Genomic DNA, 20,000 nt, shown 5'->3' with positions numbered 1-20,000 from the left:
GAGAGAGAGAGAGAGAGAGAGAGAGAGAGAGAGAGAGAGAGCAAAATGACATCTGTAAATCAAAAAAATACATAAAAACTTATAAACGATATTGCATTGCACACACAAACAAAGAAAGAAAATAATACTGATAAAATAAATGGAATTTGAAAACCTACGAATGAAAATGAGACAAATGACAAAGACAGAGAGAAGAGAGAGAGAGAGAGAGAGAGAGAGAGAGAGAGAGAGAGAGAGAGAGAGAAGAGAAGTCCGGAAAAGCGGCGAGAAAGTTGGAAAAGTAAAATTAAATGAAAGTTAGACTTGAGAAAACACGAGCGCCCCCTTTTTTGCATAGATGTCATAGGATAAGACCTTCCGTTCCCTGAATTGGATTGAAGCACTGAAAGCGACGAAGAACTCTCCTTTCAGAGAGAGAGAGAGAGAGAGAGAGAGAGAGAGAGAGAGAGAGAGAGAGAGAGAGAGAGAGAGAGAGAGAGAATGTGCTTCAATGGTAGAGAAAAAGAGATCTGAAAACGAGATGAAATCTAGCATTTCACGATTGAAAAAATTATTCTCAGCTAATTCACTTCACTACTTCACTCACTCGTGCAATTTTTGTGGATGCTTCTGAGTTTTCGATCGGCCATTTCCATAAATATCTTACGATTTTAATCATGATTTTAATCAGAGGTTTTAATCATAGATCTTCCAGGAATGCAGACAGTCCAAAAATATAGTGGCCAATCTAGCAATCTGGGACGCCTGAACAGGACTTGATTTTCAGTAACGTAGAAGTATTTACATAAAAGTTTTTGGGCTTCTCAAAATTACAAAACATTTCTCACCTATATACTTTCGTTTGATATTAACGGAGTTTTCTCACCTCATGACTGTATGCTCAACTACGACTTCATTTCAACAATTTTATCGAATTTATAGTATGCGTTTATTTGCTCTGATGATGTTGATTCTAGTAAACACCGAAGTTACGATGATTGTGTGTGTGTGTGTGTGTGTATGGTATATATATAATATAAATATATATATATATATATATATATTATATATATATATATATATATATACATACACAATAGAAAGCTAAGAATAACCAATAATTAATATAGAGATAACAGCAAATGCCCTCAAACTGGTAAAAGCGGCTGAGTTTGGCTTACACTCGTACAAACGGATACCGTTTACTTACTGAGAGAACGAGAGTTTTGTTGACCTCATGAAAGAATTATTTCAGTCTATTTGATTTGGGAACTTCGCCGTATTGTCAACGGCAGTTAAAAGCATTAGCCAATAAAAGACAAGTTGCGCCTACAACGCTTCTGTTTCATGGGCGAACGAAGAAAAGAACTTTTAATCTAACGAGATGAAATATCATGTAAAGCCTTGAGGCTTCAGGCTGAAATACCTAGCTGGCTTTCTACGCCCCCCGGCACAAATATATGTATATTTCTGACTCACATCGGGCTCGAACCTCGGTCTCTCATATGAAAGGCACTTTGCTCTACCAACTAACCCGCACTGTTGGTAGCGCCCTGGTCTTTCATTCGAGAAACCGGGGTTCGATCGCGATGTGAGCCATAAATTTGTTTCTCTGTAACACATTCTCATGTGTTGATTAGCTCCATACATATATATGTATGTATATTTCTTTGAGTGTGCGCGCGTGATTTTATAGTACATATAAACAAACACTATACAACTATACATGAGTATACATTCATATTTGATCCATGAAAATGCCTTTGATTCTTAGTTACTGTTGGTATTGGCGATAATGTATATATTCAACGGGCCTCATTAGCCTAATGCCTCATTAAAGCGGCATCTATAAATTATTCAATTCCATAGCAAAGTCAACACCACCCGTGACAATTACTGTAAACCCAGAAATGTTTCTATAATGCGCTTGCATTTTTTAATTAGTCCACTAGTTTCTCTTGAAACCATATTTGTGTATGTATACATTTTATATAGACATAAATACACACACACACACACACACACACACATACATATATATATATATATATATATCTATATATATATATGTGTGTGTATGTATGTATGTATGTATGTATGTATGTATATATATATATATGTAGTATCACATCGCCTTAACATCTTATATAGACATAAATAAAGACAAACATATAAATATATACAGACAGAGAAATAGACAGACGTATATAAACAATGAGCCTATAAGCCAGGCATTAACCGTCCGTCGTTTGTCTGACCAAGCACTCTTAACCTCGCAAATGATAATCCAGGCACCGCCGGAGGCAGGAACCAGGAGGCAGAAGGCAGCGGCGCTATCTAATGGGGCGTCTCGGGTGTTCTCTAATATTTCTCCAGTGCATCGGGAAGAAATACGAGAATAAACGCTTTGATGTAGAGCCGTTTACATTCCGCCGTCGTCCGGGAGTTTGGGGCCAAAGGCAGTTTTGCCCCGATCCAACTTGAGCAATATAGTGTACAGCGGAGGCGGTGGCTGCCTTTATTAAATAAAAAACCCCAACAGCGCCGAGAATTACGCCGACATTACACGTACTTCCGCCATCTGTTATGGATTAAGTTTTTTATCTTTTTTTATTTTGTATTTTTAAGGTGTCTTGCTATTCATATTACACGCTAATAAGGAGAAGACAATTTTTTGCACAAGTGGGTGCAACAGAGCCCAAGGAAATACATGGACGAAAGGTAAATACGAATGAAAGTTAATAAAACAAAAACAAAATAAAGTGTGTAAAAAGAGTAAAACAAATGAATAATAAATAGATAATAAATTACTTACTAAAACTTGCAATTGAGCAAAGCATCTCTGATAAAGATGTTCAACTTTCTCTTTCGTTGAAAAAATAGTGATTATTCTCTCTCTCTCTCTCTCTCTCTCTCTCTCTCTCTCTCTCTCTCTCTCTCTCTCTCTCTCTCTCTCCAGAGATTTGTACAACTCGTGTAGGTGTATGTACATATACGTGTGTGTATGTATATACATACACATGCATATATATACATACATACATAGGCAGACTGACAGAGAATGCGAAACTGCCACATTTCGACTAAGTTTTGTTGAGTAACCGTATCATTTCACATAATATGCCGGAGTTAACATTTTTGCCGACTCTCATATTCCCTTCTTTTTAGTAAAGATTGAAGCAAATGGTGCATGAAACGTTCTGAGCTTTTTCTGTCAGCTCAAGCATTTTTACCCCTTTTGAAAGCATCCCGAATACTGAAATGCTCTCTCTCTCTCTCTCTACATTTTTATTCATTCTCTTAATATTAGTACTTATTCTGTTATATCGTCTATAGACCCGAAAGCCTGAATGACTAATACCTGAAAAAATAATAATGAAAATATTCAAATAAAAATTTTTTTTAAAAAGTGTCCCCCGCCTGCACGGCCCGATAAAAAAAACAAGAACTGACACTTGCAACAAACTTAAGCAGACAAGCACAAGCTGCAATGAATTACGAGGCGGGTATCCTAAAAAGTAAAAATAAAAAGTAAGAAAAAATAAAACGAAAAGAAAATTCGCAGAAAACTCCTCAATTTGAAAAATGAAATTTCAAGCGGATCGATAATCCCGGAGACCGAAGGCTCTTCTTCTCCCCATTTGCAATCTAAAAGTAATTCGAAACGAAACTTTTCGAATCGTAAATGGCAGTCCCAACCCCCCAACTCCCAACCCCCCCAAACTGGTATGGCGCATCGTAAAAGAAGGTATTGGAATTCTAAAATAAAAATCGGCAATCACGTGAGAGGAAGAATGTCCTTTCGGTTTCGTTCCGAGGCGAAAGGACGCGTCAATACGGAAGGGGGAAATTTTGTCTCCCGAACAATTCGGTTTTATCAATTTGTCCTTTTTTTTTGGGGGGGGGGGGATATATACAAATTTCTTTTCTGAGTTCATCTTAAATGATAAAAATAAATTAAGTATTTTAAATGCAAAGTAATACCTTAAGTGTTTTTTTTATTTGATAAATAACAAAGCAACGTAAGATGAGAACTAAAACAAGAAAATACAGTAATGTTATGAATTTTCATTCCTGACATATTTATTTAAAAGCTTGAAAAAGACAGCGCCTTAATTCAAAGTTACACAAAATTTTTAAAAATTAAGAGTGAAAATTCTAGTCCACTGTTAAAAAAAATCCCACAGCGAAAAATATATATATAAAAAGTTTACAGAATGGGCTAAGAATTCCATAGCAATCCTTTCCCATTCGAAGCGGTTTACCAAAACGAAAATAGGGTACAAAAACGTATTTACATTCATATAGAATTTTTTTTTATTTCTAGAGCTAACTCCAAATAAGAGGCACTGGGAAAAGTTACTTTGCCCAGAATCTATTATTCTGAAAATTTTAAACAAAAGAGCGAGCCACTCAAATGAAAATATTTCAAAAGGAAATTTATTTAAAATAACATAAAAAATTGCATTAAATTACTTTCGATTTTTACAAGATTTCAGTGATTCAAATAAGAACCAACCTTGAGGCTTTAAAAATTCGAAGTAAAAGAATAGCAATATTTTTGTTATGAACATTTTTATTTGATCAAATTACTTTGTGACAACAAAATTAAAAAGCTGACAGCTAAGATGTAGGCTAAAGATAAATCAATGTCAAACTGAACAATACCCGCAAGGGGACGGTAGCTTAATCTATGTGTACTGATACTAATTCTAAAATTATTGTTACTGTTTTTCATGAGACTTTATAAGAATTTTAATTCCTAAAATTTATTAAATAACCCTACTAGCTAAACTTAATTTTTCTTATAATATCGCCAGTTGAGAATGTATCATGCACCTTCCTCCTATTTAGGCATCTTTGACGACTGTGATCAACTTCAGTTTTACACATAAGACTGGTTACTTGTGGAAGACTTCCGTCTCAAACTGGAAAATTGATGCTAGAAAATCTGGCCGTCTTAAGAAAACATTCCCAATATGAAATCTTGGTCAAATTTCTAACGCAAATCCAAAGCGTGCACAAACCAAAATATATCTTTCAAGTAAAGACCACGTAGAGAATTTAAACGGAATTTTTCACTCAAGAACGAAAGCATTCTGAAATAATAGAATTTCAGCTTGGAAAAGCAGCTGTTTGTTGCTACAAGATTATAGTGCCATTGCCCAAGGTAAATGGTACCTCACTTATGGAGCACCGACCAAAACAACAATGACAGACTGTACCTCAACATAAAATCACCAAAACTAGAATGATAATCCCAGCAACGCCACAATCTAAAGATGAGTTGCTGCTTCAAAATAAGTACCACACCGTTTTAGCTGCACGCATGAACAATATCAAATTTTTTTCCCCTCTCTTCGTACTCAGTATAAAAATGTACTGTTACTCCCTGACTAATTCATGGATATTTTTGCAACTGAATGTACCTATATTTCTCTTGCAAAAGATGAATAATATGCATTGCATTTACAATTCCAAAAGTTTAGCTCTTTATTGCTACCAAATTCCCTTCCCCGGTGGGGTAACTCTTGACAATTATTTAATGAATTATAAACTCTAAATGCGTTACATTCATTCTATTTTTCCCCTCGATACCAAATTAGACCTAAATGCGTGCATATTTTACTGTAAAGGATTTTAGGAATATTTAAACGTTTCACGGATATTTCATGATTATTTTCGAGAGGTGATACGCGCACAAGAAAAAATCGGAGTGGGCTTCGTGTTGTCGTCCTGTAAATATGGAAAAGAATTTCGTATTAGAAGGGAATACTCTTGATTAGGTCAACAGAAGATAATGGCAAACTCTTATTGTTGTCCACTTTGATTTACATTATAAAAGCTGCTTGAGCAAGCACAAACCACGAGCTGTATATGAACAAGAGATACCCACAAATAACAGAGGTTGTGTAACTGACCCCAATGCGTTACATAGATTTATAGTTTGTAAAATTAACAGCTTCATTAACCTTTCTGTGAGCCAGGCATGAGTGTCTTTATAACGTACCAATCTTAGTCAGGAAATTTTTCAGCTTCAAAAGTTAAGTCTGAAAAGCCTATACGCATTTATATACCAATGTATCAGCACTACAAGCATTTTTAGCTTCTTTGTTCATGTGACGGGCGAGGAAAGTCCTAGGATTTCACTTAGTTGCTTAATTGTCAACTGAAGTATGTATGATATAATGTGTATACACACAATATATATATATAGTATATATATATGATATATATATATATATATATATATAATATATGTCGAGCTACAATGTCCCTTAATATCTAATTCGCTCTACCTCGGAATTAATATATTTTCATATATGTTTCACCGAAGGGGAATTTTTTCTCGATAATAGACTTTGCCTGGACCAGGCCGCGAACCCATGGATCCTTTCAAATCCAGGAACGTCAGTGAAGCTTTTACCTACTACACTGACGTTCCTGGATTTGAAAGGATCCATGGGTTCGCGCCCTGGTCCAGGCAAGTCTATTATCGAGAAAAATTCCCCTTCAGTTAAGCATATATGAAAATATATTAATTCCGAGGTAGAGCGAATTAGATATTAAAGGACATTGTAGCTCGATATATGTATATGAATCACGGAAATGTGATATGACTTTTATATATATATATATATATATATATATATCTATATATAATATATATATATATTCTGTATAAAACTCCAGCTATACTCTTATTCTCCTTACTGGCAATACTCCGTCGCCAATCGGAAAACACACGGTAATCCTAATACCTCTCAATTACATGCATATATTTATAATTGTATGTTTGTGTAAATAAATAACTAGTAGCACATATAAATACATGTCTACTGTATACAAGCGCAGTGGAAATTGTCGATGTTTCTTGATGCTATGTCGAGTCGGGTATATATACCATCCTTTCAAAATGAGAACTTAACTTCGATTTTTGGAGCATAAAATATGGCTTTAAACAGTTCTAGTTTTCATAAATCTTCCTACTCAATTATGAAATTTTCTATTTTTTTTTACAGCTCGAATTTACAACGAAGTCTCTTCCGATTTTCGAACAGAATTGATTTATCATTGAGTGTAAGAAATTAGTGTAAATCCAAAAAAATATTGATAACGCACACTCATACACAACTCACACACACAAACACACACACACACACACACACACACACACACACACACAATATATATACCTATATATATATATATATATATATATATGTATGGAATAATAAAAGTTCTTTTAGTAGGGAGACGATAAAAAGTGAATGAACTGTAAATACTATAAGAATAACGTCAACAGAAGAAAATATCTGACAACATGATTTTTGCCCCCTACCTGGATTGTACGTAAAAACATTGATACATATATATATTATATATATATATATTATATATATATATATATATATAATATATATAATATTATACTAATATTCACAGGAAGAAAACAAAACGAATTTCCAGTGCCAAAGGGTACTAGGAACCTGTTTAAACAACAAAAGCAAGCTCCCGAAAAAAAATAAAAACAAAAATCTACAAGTCACGAGTTCCAGAGAACGAAAAAGTCTACAAGTGACACGTGTTCCGTATCTTTCCTTGCATCTGTGCCCTGCTGAACTTTGGCGTGGGTAGGAAGCGACGCTACTAACTACTTGGGGAATTTGGGACGCCGACGACGACGACGACGATTCCCAAAAACTTAAATTGTACTTGTTCTGGCTTCGGGAGATATGTCCCCTTACAAATCTCTCTCTCTCTCTCTCTCTCTCTCTCTCTCTCTCTCTCTCTCTCACTCTCGTTTTCGTTTTTACTTTCCGAACAACTTCATAATAAAATGAAATTACTGTAAAGTGGTCTATATATATGTGTGTATAATATATATACATTTGTATATTCATATTTGTGTATACGTATGTATCTACGTATACATGTATGTATATATATTAGTTTTGTCTAAGGAAATAAGGATCAAAGCTACCACATCAATATAACCAAAATACCAGGCAGGCCCAACTAGTGATAAATGCTTAAAAGGAAACAGTGCAGCTTCTTCGATGAAAGATATATATAATATATATATATATATATATATATATATATATATATATGTATATATATATACACTGTTCCTCCAGTCCTCCAGTAATCTAGGAGATGTAATTAGAACCATGTGGATTAACTGAATATCGTGAGCCGAAACCCTGTTGGAAAAAGGTACAGAATTTGAAATAACATCCAAGGAAAATTATTGAAAACCGGAAAGTGGACACCCTTCGGACTCACCCCTCCTGAGAGAAACTAGCTACAGTTAAGGAAGAAGATATCGAAACATACCCGTATCTTTATTTGCGAACAACAGACCACAATGCCAACAAACACCTCCTTCCCTGCATCAAGACCATCGAGTTATACCACATTGCGAGCAATAGACCATCAGAAGGTAGGCTAACTTGCTCAGCCGCCGTCATGAAAGAGGACGACTCCTCCCTACGACCCACCGCCGAAAAAGAGGGAGAGAAGGACCGCCGTCTCTCCCTCTTTCTCTCTCTCGTCCCCTTCTTCCCTCCCTCCCTCCCTTGCTTCTTTCTGCGCCTCGTCCTTCCTCATTCAGATAAAATACCTGAGACGTATTTGGCCGGCATTCCAAAGGTATTCCGGCTTCCACCAAATCCTCCGCCGTCGTCTTCTTTTTCTACTTCTTCTGGAGGATGATTGAAAGATATATATATATAGTATATATATATATATATATATATATATATATAATATATATATATATGTGTGTGTGTGTGTGTGTGTGTGTATGTATATAATATACACGTCTAAAAATAATTATATATTCAATTTATATAAAAATAAAATATTACATAAAAATTTATTCAAATTTACAAATTTATGTAATATCTACCTGAACACACACATGTAACCAAATATAAATTATACTAAAATAACATCAATTAAACACGAACAGGAAAATAAACAGCCCTGCATGAATCTCTCACAATTCCATCTTTCATAACAATCCAGCGAGAGGGGCCCAATTCTATTTCGTCAATTACACCCCCTTAATGAAGACCGATCTACTGGAGTCTCCCTCGTACAGTACGGGCGTTACAGTACGCTGGGCCGGGCCACCCTTTTCTGCTTCCCACCAACAAGGTCTGAAGGTCTATACTCCTTGGTCTACCCCGACCATTTTTTAAGACCATGACCCAGACCCATGTATAGCCAGACCGGATCACTTTATAACCGTCCCCCCCCCAAAAAAAAAAAAAAAAAAAAAAAAAAAATCTTTCGAACTTGTCCCAGTTTGACCTACTTAGGCGCCCCTCGCTAAACCAGTACGGAGACGAGCCGGGCCTAAGTTTGCAAATCCTCGCGTTAACCTTCCCCCCAAACCCCTTTCTCTCTGTCCTCCCCTCCCCCTCCCCCGCCCCCTCTCTCTCCTCTCCCTCTCCCTCACCCAGTCGTCAGGGCCTATGACCAATTGCGATATCCTGGGTTCTTTGGAAAACCCACTCCGGGCGACTCATTTATTCGCGACGGATATTCAGTCGTTCATCTTTCATCTTGAGCGATTTTTCGTTGAAATATGACACTAATGGAGGTCACGTGTATGTCTCCGTGCGGTCATATTCCAGGAGGGTATAATGTTCTTGCTACATATGGATATGGACAACACTGAACTGAAATATTTATAGAATGCGTGAGCGTGTAGCAGATACTACGCAAGTGATTCAGACATACATAGATATAGTATATACGTGTGTGTGTATATATATATATATATATATATATATATATATATATATATACATTTATATATATATACATATATATATATATATATACATAAATGAATTATATACATACACATACCTATTTGGGCTCACAAATAATATATTTATTTCCCTCCAATTTTCTTCCTTTTTGAAGGGGGTGCCGTCATGAGGGACAAAGCCTTTCTATTTGCCAATAAATCGGCCACGGCGCGATATTGGGGCTACGCCCTTTTCTTTCCATGAATATCCTTTTTATTGCTGGGTAAACTTGCAAGAATAGGTCGGGAGTGAATTACGTACCCTGACAGAGCGGGATCCAAGCGCTGTACCTTTCAACCACGATATATATATATATATATATATATATATATATATATATTATATATATCATATATATATATTATTATATATAAAATATATAATTCAGTGGATGTTTTGACATATATACTTTAAAGACTAACTTGTATGACAATAAACGTCATTATATCTTACTACTTATATTTCTACGTTTATTTCATTAATTCATGAGAAATATTTCCTAATTCTCGTTCAGTTACTTCGTATTACGCACATTACTATATTCGTTACCTGTAACTAATGCCATATTACCCAGGCAACTGATGTCTTTATTTTGTGCGATCATTTAAAAGTTACACTTAAATACATGCGTACATATAAAAAAAAGTATAATACAAGTGTTTACAGTATAAAAACATAATGAAAACTATTAATTTTTTTCTAATCATGATAATGAACATGCGTTTCAAGAAAAATAAATAAAATCGTCACATATATTTATATATATGCGTATATATAAATATACATGAAGCTACAAAGATAAACAAAGTACGTCATATGCTTTATGCATTAAAATGCACAAATGATGATATAATTCAGCTTTCTGCTATGAAACCCGATTTATAAACGTCATGGATAAAGAAAAATTGGAATGTTTGAAAAGTGGTGATTTTTATATCTGCCTTCACCCTTTTTCATAGTGGTCTTTACAAGTATTATCATAATAAAACATGATTTAACATAATGCCAGACATTTCAAGAACACTGAGGGACATTTGCTTCAATTTCGCAGTTAATTTGAAGTAGTTCTGAAAACCACTCACTTTTATGAACAGTAATCCGAAAACGTATTGCTTGAATCACATTATTTGCAAATAAAGATTCTAGCAATGGATTCAAGATCTAGCGCCAAAGGCGGTCCTTACTTTTAGGGTAAATTCTGTGATCAATTCTGAATATTACTCGGCAATGTGAACCTTTCTAAAAGGGATAAATATTAGGCCCCAGCACTCCCCTTTCATTATGGACATGAAATACAAAAGAAATGCTCGAAGTTATCGGCTGACAGGACAGGGAAAATCTTAGGCCTGTTTCCCTTTTCCGCTCGGCACTTCTTCATGTGGGTTTAAATGCGCAGTCTCTCTCTCTCTCTCTCTCTCTCTCTCTCTCACACACACACACACACACAGGTACACAGGGAAACACAAGCACACATACAAAAGACAGACAAGACTTCAAACTTTGTGGATTCTAACATATTCCCACCAAAGGTATATTACCGTATTTCAAGTTACTACAATGTTCTTAAAATCTATGAGAAGTTAGTCTGATCAGTGTGCATGGAATGGAATGAAATCCATAACGCGTGTACGTGGAACAATTCCTGTCAAGTTTTCGTTTTCAATCGTGTCACTATACGGAACTGTGCCACGATGACTCCAGCATGCAAATCATTTAGGTCACGGTTCTTATTCAATATAAATAGCAAATATGCATGATATCAATCTTACTCATTCTAAACCTACAGTTTTGTTTTAGATAATGAAAAGAACTATTTTCTACAGTATATTATTAGTGATAAAGCAAATCCCATAATAAATAATTAAATATATATGTTATTAATATAAATATATATATATATATAATATATATTATATATAATATATGTATATATAATATATATATATATACATAATATATATATATATATATATATATATATATATATATATATGAATTTTCAAGCAATAAGCTTCAAATGAAATACGAACTACAAGATAAATGGCGGATCTGAGCGACTAAACGGAGAGGAAATAAAAGGTGATAACAAGAGAGAACAAAACGAAAGCAAGAAGAAGACGAAAACATACATAAGGCCACTGGGGGAATACTTACAGAGATCATCACTCTCTTGATCCTGATTGGCTCCCATCTGTGTCATAAAGCGTAGGTTGGGCAAACAGTGTCACATCAAACAGTGTCACATCAACCAGTGTCACATCAACAACGTTATGGTTGCTGTAGCTAATACTAAACAAGTGTCACGTTAATAATCAACAACCGTTCACAAACAGTTAACATCAAACTCGTGTTTGAACTGAGACTTGAAAAGAAAAAATAAAAAGATATATTTATATATATTTATCACCGTCCACAACGAGAATGAACTTCAAAACGGAGGAGAGATGGGGAAGGGGGGGGGGGGGGTGTTGGCGAGGCTGGAAGAGAGGGGAGAGTCAGAGCAGGATGGATAAATTGGGAGGATGAGGAGGATAAGGATAAGGAGACGGAGGAGTAACAGTGGGGAAGAAGGATTGTGGGTGGGGGAGGAGGGGGGAGGCGCTGTCCTTATCTTCACAGGAACTCGATGTCGAAATCAAGTAATGTATCTTTTTCCGTGATTCATAGCAATAGTATTGTCTCTCAGTGAAATCCTGCACGGCTGGGAGTGGATTGAAGAGGAGACGGAGGAGGATGGAGGATGAATAGGATGAAGAGGCTCGGAAAGAAGAGGAACGGAGGGAAGAGGAGTGATCTGCGGAGGGCAAGAGGACGATAATTCCCCGGTTGATTATAACTAGGGAAGGAATGTCCAGGAAGAGAATGAGCAATCGAGTTCTTGTATTATTTCAGTCACAGCGAAAACGGTGACTTACAGTCTAGCAAGTGATGATGAGTTATGTTCCTGGGTGGAGTGGATGACGACTTACTGACATCCGCTCCCGCAAGAGGGGAACAGTGAAAACAGTCAAAACAGTGAAAACAACAGTTCTGAATCTGTATAAACACAGTGGCAATATTCTTGGCAATAATGATTATGCAACTTGATAACGTTACGTAACTTCTGACGGAAATGAGGAAGAAAAATTGCCACGTAACAGTAACACTTTACAAGTCAGTGATGTTGCACAGAGAAAATGGAAGGTCATCAAACTGGAGTGTATACTGTATTACTAAAGAGCAGTAGAAATATGCATAAGCATTGAAATATTCTTTATACCACTTGTATGCAATGATTTACCTTCTTGAAAGGACAGCTGATTCTCACAAAACAAACACCGCAACTAACAAACAACTTTTGCGCTGCTGTTTCTGCTTCCACAAACGAATAAATGAACGCTATTTATATAACGAAGGAGAGATCACCAACACCAAAACAGAGTTACACAATACACAAATCGGCACCTGGCTGGCTTCGAGCACTGGACGCTATTGGTAAATACGGGAAAATTATGGAACGAATCTTGTTATGTATATCTATATTATTTTTTTGTGCTGATCAGGAGAATGAGTGACGATGCTAACAAGGGAAAGTCAGAAGGACTTCCGTTACTCAGTAATCAGCCCTGGTGAGGCGAGTAAAGAGGGGCTTGTAGTAAAAGAGAAGTAGGAGGAGGAGGAGGAGGAGGTTCGTAGCTTGGTGTTAAAACTCTGACCGTTAACAGATAAATCGCTGCTGCTGCTTCTAAGGCCTCCCTGTCTCTCTCTCTCTCGCTCTCTGTCTCTCTCTTTCTCTCCTCTTTCTCTATACAATCCTCTGTTTGGACAACCACACACGTACACACACAGAGGACCCCAGACCAGACGTAATAATTATTTACTTTAAGAGGCCTAATTTCCAAGCCCAAGGGCCTTCACCCCGTTGCGCGAAAAAAGCATTAATTCTTTGTGTGTTCTTCCTTGGGGTCGGGGAAATGACGTGGAGGAGGCTGGAAAGAACTTTTCTTTGATTTTTGTTTTTGTCTTAGCGGTCTGGAAAGGAATTGAGAGGAGATGATGGGAAGAGGAGGGTTTGAAAAAGAGAGGAAAATCTGACGATCTGATATATGTCTGTAGTTTCTTCTTCTTCGCTTCTTTTTTGCCTCGTTTCAGGGGAGGTACAGTAAGAGTAGGTGATGACCATCGAAACGGAACCAAGGCGGAGGAGGGGGGCGAGAGGGAGTGGTATAACCAATCGCGGACGAATGAACAAAACGGGCGATTCAGAGGCTCAGTTGAAGAAGAGGAGTAAAAACTGGAGGAGTTTGGAATAGCGACGTGGTACGCGTGAGTCGAGAGAGGGGAGAGTGCGTGAGTGGTCTCGACCTCCCTGTAGCAGCGACTGAGGCAACGCTTCCGACTGCCTACCGGGACACCCTCCTCCTACTCCATATCCTCCTCCGCCACCACCACCTCCTCCTACTTTTCCCCTCATTCTCTCCCTCCACCAACACCACCAGCACTCAAAATCGTCCTTCTCCTCCTCCTCCTCCTCCTCCTCCTCTTCTTCCCCACCACCACTTCAATCTACATTTGATCCTCTCTCTCTCTCTCTCTCTCTCTCTCTCTCTCTCTCTCTCCTCTCTCTCTCAAAAATCCAGCACACGAACAACACTTCTGGCTATTTCACAGTATCAACAAGGATTGACTTGAAAAAATAACCGAAAGCCGTGTCACTCACGAGAGAGAGAGAGAGAGAGAGAGAGAGAGAGAGAGAGAGAGAGAGAGAGATTCAAATGTTTTGGGAAGGCCAATTCCAGGCCCTTGGTGGTGGCTCCCAACAGAAAATGTATATCTGGTATCAACGGCAGACTTGAATCTCTCGACATAAACTTGGCGGAATCGCATAACCAAGCTCTCTATTTTCAGTGAATTAATAAAAATTCTAAATCGTCCGTAAGGGGAACAGAAATCCCAAAACTGCTAGAAAAAAAAGGGAGGGGAGGGCTGGAGGAATGGAAAAAGGAAGACAGAGAGGGGGTTAGAGATGGGTTAGGGGAATGCACAGAATATGCATGGAACCAAAAATAAATAAATAAAGAATGATACAATAAGGCTATAACACAGGAACAGCAATCTTGCTGAAACGGTAAATGGCAGGATTTTGGACCATGGCTACAAAACTCCCGATCGATGGGGATTGGAGGGAGAGGAGGAGGAGGAGGGGGGAAGAGAAAGGGGGGGGGACAGGAAGGGAGGCCAGGTTAGGGTAGGAGGTGGAAGTACAGAATAGGAATGAAAAGAAATTTTCTGTGATTTCTTTACCTATCGTTTTCTCATTTTCACTTTGTTTACTTTTTTTATCTCGTATTTTGGGTACTCCAGAATGACATACGTAGACTGAAATATCTATAATGAATTAATTTTTTAAAACCACAAATAATGCGAAAGAAAGAAAAATTTGTAGCCTATACGCAAATGCTTCTTTACATTACCTTTCAGATATATCTTTTAAACCTTTTAGCTCAAAGGTGCCTTGCAACACTTAGAATGAGATTGCTAGACTCTTGGCCTCTTCCATCTCGATACAACCCACCACAAATAACTACCTGCCAATACGAGATTCACGGCTTCATCAGGAATCGAACCGATGACCTCTCCTCATTAGACATACTTCCAAAACACTGGGACAAGGAATTTATATATATATATATATATATATATATATATATATATATATATATATTATATTTATTACATAAACATATATATATATCACATACACAGATTAGCCCTAACATATGCTCACAATTATAAGAAAATATTTTTGCAGTACCCAAGATCCATCATGAGTTTAATAAATATCTTGCAAATTACTTACTATTCTAATCACCTTAGTTGAATTTTTACACAGATACACACACAACAACACTAGGTAACGTTTAAGCACACAAGGACATCAGTTAATACAAAGAGGTACAATAAGCATTGCTGCGTGGTACGCTTACATTGTGGCTAAACAAAAACCCTAGCCACATCATAAATACAAGGTACTAAATGAGAGAGAGAGAGAGAGAGAGAGAGAGAGAGAGAGAGAGAGAGAGAGAGAGAGAGCTCCTTTTAGCACGTGGCACAGCGACAGGGCAAAATCACTTGTCAAAATATATGAGAGAGAGAGAGAGAGAGAGAGAGAGAGAGAGAGAGAGAGAGAGAGAGAGTAATCCCTAACATTAATTTTATAAAGATTACATCACAAGAACGAGAGAGAGAGAGAGAGAGAGAGAGTCTATGTAACAAATGAAAGAGAAAAGCTTTTCCTATTTACTTTTCATGCCGGTTCGATCTTACAAAGTCTCTATTTACTAACAGACAATCCCATTACATCCCATGCATGAACATACACACACCACTGTAATTACGCCCGGAAGCCCGGTTGTCAGGGTAATACCAATAATCTAATTACAGTGGGGGTGTATTAAGGAACGGGAGGCTATTAAATCTAAATAAATAAATGCAACAAAAGCAAAAGGATATAATGCCATGGTAAAGTCTACTGGTCGTCATGAACGCAAAATGGCCGACCAGGTCGTGTTGTTTGCTTTTGCTTCCTTAATGTGTGTGTGTGTGTGTGTGTGTGTGTGTGTGTGTGTGTGAGAGAGAGAGAGAGAGAGAGAGAGAGAGAGAGAGAGAGAGAGAGAGAGAGAGATTAAATCATAAAGAACTAAACAGAGTTGTAAAGCTTAACAATAGTGTGGAGAAAATGACAAGAAAACTAATGAGAGGAAAATGAAATTTAAGATAAAACAAAACTTTTTCCCCAACAAACAATAATAAGGCACAAAAATGACCAAATCGCAAATAAAGAAGAGCTAGGGGGAGATATCACCTTTTTCTTCGAATAGAAAATTCTTCGAAAATTTATTAACCACATTACATCAAGACCCTTCATACAAAAACACATAACCTATATACGAACTTTCCATTAAGACTAAGAGAAGAACAAAGATTACTTAGACAACAAACTGATCGTTTCCACAGAGCAAAGAGAGACACAAAGACTTCAAAGGCGACATTGAAAATCATTAAGACTCCACTTTTGGAAGCAATGGACCCCAACCCATAAACAAAAAGGTTCTGAGAATCGCAACGTAAGCAATCGGTTGGTATCCAATACTCTCATGACTTTACGTACTAGATGTGAGAGTAAATCTGTATCTCCTTAGTTAAAAGTAGGATCTTTATAATAAGAGACATCTTGACAATAAAGTGTCTGCAAAAAAGTAAACATATTAAAAGTCTCTCAGCAAAAGTTTGAATGTATCAAACGTCTCTTGGCAAAAAGTAGGAATGCATTAATTAAAGGTCTCTAAAAGAAAGTATGAATATAACAAAGGTCTCTTCGCAAAAGGTATGAATGAATTAAAGGTCTCTGAGAAGAAAGTATAAATATAACAAAAGTCTCTCGCAAAAAGTATGAATATATCAAACATCTCTTGGCAAACAGTATGAATGCATTAAAGATCTCTCGGCAAAAAGTATGAATATATCAAACATCTCTTGGCAAACAGTATGAATGCATTAAAGTTCTCTCAGCAAAAGTATGAATATATCAAACGTCGTCGATTGTCTTGTGACAAAAAAAAATATATATATATTTATTTAACGTTATTTGCCAAACGCGTTTAAATAAATTAGCCATTATATCCCTTATTGCAACAGCTTATAGAAAGACGATACGTGTTTCACTTACAATAAATAAATAAATGAAGAAGGAAAGAAAGAAAAAAAAGTGCAAGAAAAACAATAAGGAAAAAGGAAAAAATTGGTGTCCTAAGCGATCATCGCGACTACTCTAACGTACGACTAACGGGGGACCAATATTTCCTCATTCCCTTACGTCCTATAACAATTCTAATTCCAGACAAACTACATTCGAAGAGCGTTGCCTATATATACTATATATATATATATATATATATATATATATATATATATATATATATATATATATATATATATATATATATATTATAGAAACCCCTTACACAAAGTCACAAATTCTTTCTCTTCCTTTCCAATACTTTTCCCATTCCATTTTCCAATCACATACGTTTGAAAGTTCTTAAAATGCCGTAAGATTTCTGTAAAAATGCCTTCATATATATTCTCGTATATCTTGGGCAAAGCTTGCATTGTATAACAAATAAATTATCTACAAAAAATCAAAATCAATTGGTACCTACAACAAATACTTAACAAGAAACGATGCGCAAATGAAAACACCTTGATCAATCCTCATTCTCTCTCTCTCTCTCTCTCTCTCTCTCTCTCTCTCTCTCTCTCTCTCTCTCTCTCTCTCTTTTCCTCTAATTCGTAAGATGGATCTGTACGACAATAAATAAAGGAGAGGGGGTTGCAATCCCCCTAGCCCCCCGATAGCTCATAAGTCATGATCTCCGTCGGTCTTGTATGTAACATCCTTTCTGAGAGAGAGAGAGAGAGAGAGAGAGAGAGAGAGAGAGAGAGAGAGAGAGAGAGAGAGAGAGAGAGAGCGTTTATCTTTCGCCAAGAGGGATGAAAGTAAAAAAAACTAGGAAGCGGAAAGTTGAGCAAAATTTTATGTACTATAAAATTACAAATAATAATTAAGAAAAGCAAGTAATCATCAAAAAGTAAAATAAAAATAAAGAATCTTATTCGCTATGCACAAACAATGAAAAATAAAAGATAATTATGAAACCGCCATTTTTACCTATAAAACTATAATAAAAAAATGTCAAAAATATTAAAGCAGCCATATATGACCACATTTGCAACACCATAGCCAAGTTATTCTTTGTACTTCTGCAAAATCATGATTTCATTACATTACCAAAATCTAATTCCACAGAAACAAGTTCAGAAAGCTCAGGCTTCACTAGCAGGAATGGAGCAGTTAACACCCATTAACAAATGCTGCCGGATAGCCAACGCTAACCTCAGATAACATAAGTGATAACCAAAAATAGGGTCGTCTCGTGTACCAATTAATAAATGAATGAATAAATAAATACATAAAAAAATAAGTTACATAAAAATAAGATCTTCAGCAAAAAGCAAAAAAAAAGTTAAATAAAAATATAGGCCAAGATCAATGTATATAACAAATCTACGGACACACAATATGTAGGTGTTAATTTCGAACTCGTTTAATGAAAGACCACATCAAACCACATCGCGTTCGAGAGAGAGAGAGAGAGAGAGAGAGAGAGAAGAGAGAGAGAGAGATCCCGCTTGAACCCATTCACAGATTCACAATGTACGAATCTTGTCACGTCCAAACCTCTAAGAGGTTTTTCCCATGTCTAAAGCAAAGGCAGAGGCTTTGACGTCGTCATGATCGTCTGTATCGGAAGAGTAAGTCCCGGAGAAGGCCATAAAAATATTTGTCGGGGACCAACTGGCAACCAAAATATTCTGTACACATATCACACTCGTTTTTACAATAATGATAACAATATCTTGTTGTACTGAATGTAATCATTTGTACTGAAATTACAGAACCAATTACAGGACCAGTTTACAAATACGGGGAAATAATAGTCATGTCATCCTTAGAAAGGGTTGAAATAGTGCTTTGCACCTACGCACACATTCATTCATATAATATACATATATTCAAACATACATACACACATACATATGTGTGCGTTTGTGTGTCTCTTGATGAATTTTAGTAACAAGCTTTATATATATATATATACATATATATAATATATATATATATATATATATATAGTATATATATATACATATATATATATAATATACACATATATATATATATATATATATATATATATATATAAATATGAGACCTTATCCTTTTGCCCTCAGTATATATAGTGTTACAAAAATTCAACAACATCTATGGCAACAACCTCTTAATTCATATATATCTGAACTTTAGTTATGGAAAACCGATGAACCTCTATACTTTTATAAGGACGCACCAAAACAACTATAAACACATAGAACATTAAAGGCATAATCTACGACATGTTTGTAAAGAATTCTGATTGATAAGAAACAGATGGTGACAAAGGACAGTGTCTACATTCCCCAGTGACTATACAGCCGATATAGAACTAATATAAAAAAGTAAACACATCAAAGGCAAATATACGAAGTCTAGACAGACTCAATACCTAAATAACTTTGGACAGTCACCAAATTTGAGTAATTCAGACCGCAAAA

At 36.2% G+C, this 20,000-nt stretch overlaps 1 protein-coding gene across 8 annotated transcripts in view; it reads right to left on the bottom strand.

The window, feature by feature from the left end:
- Positions 1-14,177, bottom strand: part of LOC135208674 (calmodulin-binding transcription activator 2-like) — a 579,281-nt gene extending 565,104 nt beyond the window's left edge. For 4 of the 8 annotated variants that reach the window (XM_064241109.1, XM_064241106.1, XM_064241112.1 and 1 more), the window contains exons 1-2: positions 13,087-14,177; positions 11,961-12,168 (exon numbers count right to left, since the gene is read on the bottom strand). Coding sequence is in view for 7 of the 8 variants with exons in the window: in XM_064241106.1 (XP_064097176.1) it covers positions 11,961-12,006 (46 nt within the window). In the remaining variant the exon portion in view is untranslated. The remainder of the gene's footprint in view (positions 1-11,960; positions 12,169-13,086) is intronic. The other 4 variants (XM_064241108.1, XM_064241110.1, XM_064241113.1 and 1 more) reach the window with 2 other exon arrangements.
- Between the last annotated feature and the right edge of the window lie 5,823 nt (positions 14,178-20,000).

This window comes from Macrobrachium nipponense, chromosome 35, assembly GCF_015104395.2.
Source record: "Macrobrachium nipponense isolate FS-2020 chromosome 35, ASM1510439v2, whole genome shotgun sequence".
Classification (NCBI taxonomy): domain Eukaryota; kingdom Metazoa; phylum Arthropoda; class Malacostraca; order Decapoda; family Palaemonidae; genus Macrobrachium; species Macrobrachium nipponense.
The sequence above is the reverse complement of the archived record's forward strand: the minus strand, read 5'-3'. Positions and strand labels throughout refer to the sequence as shown.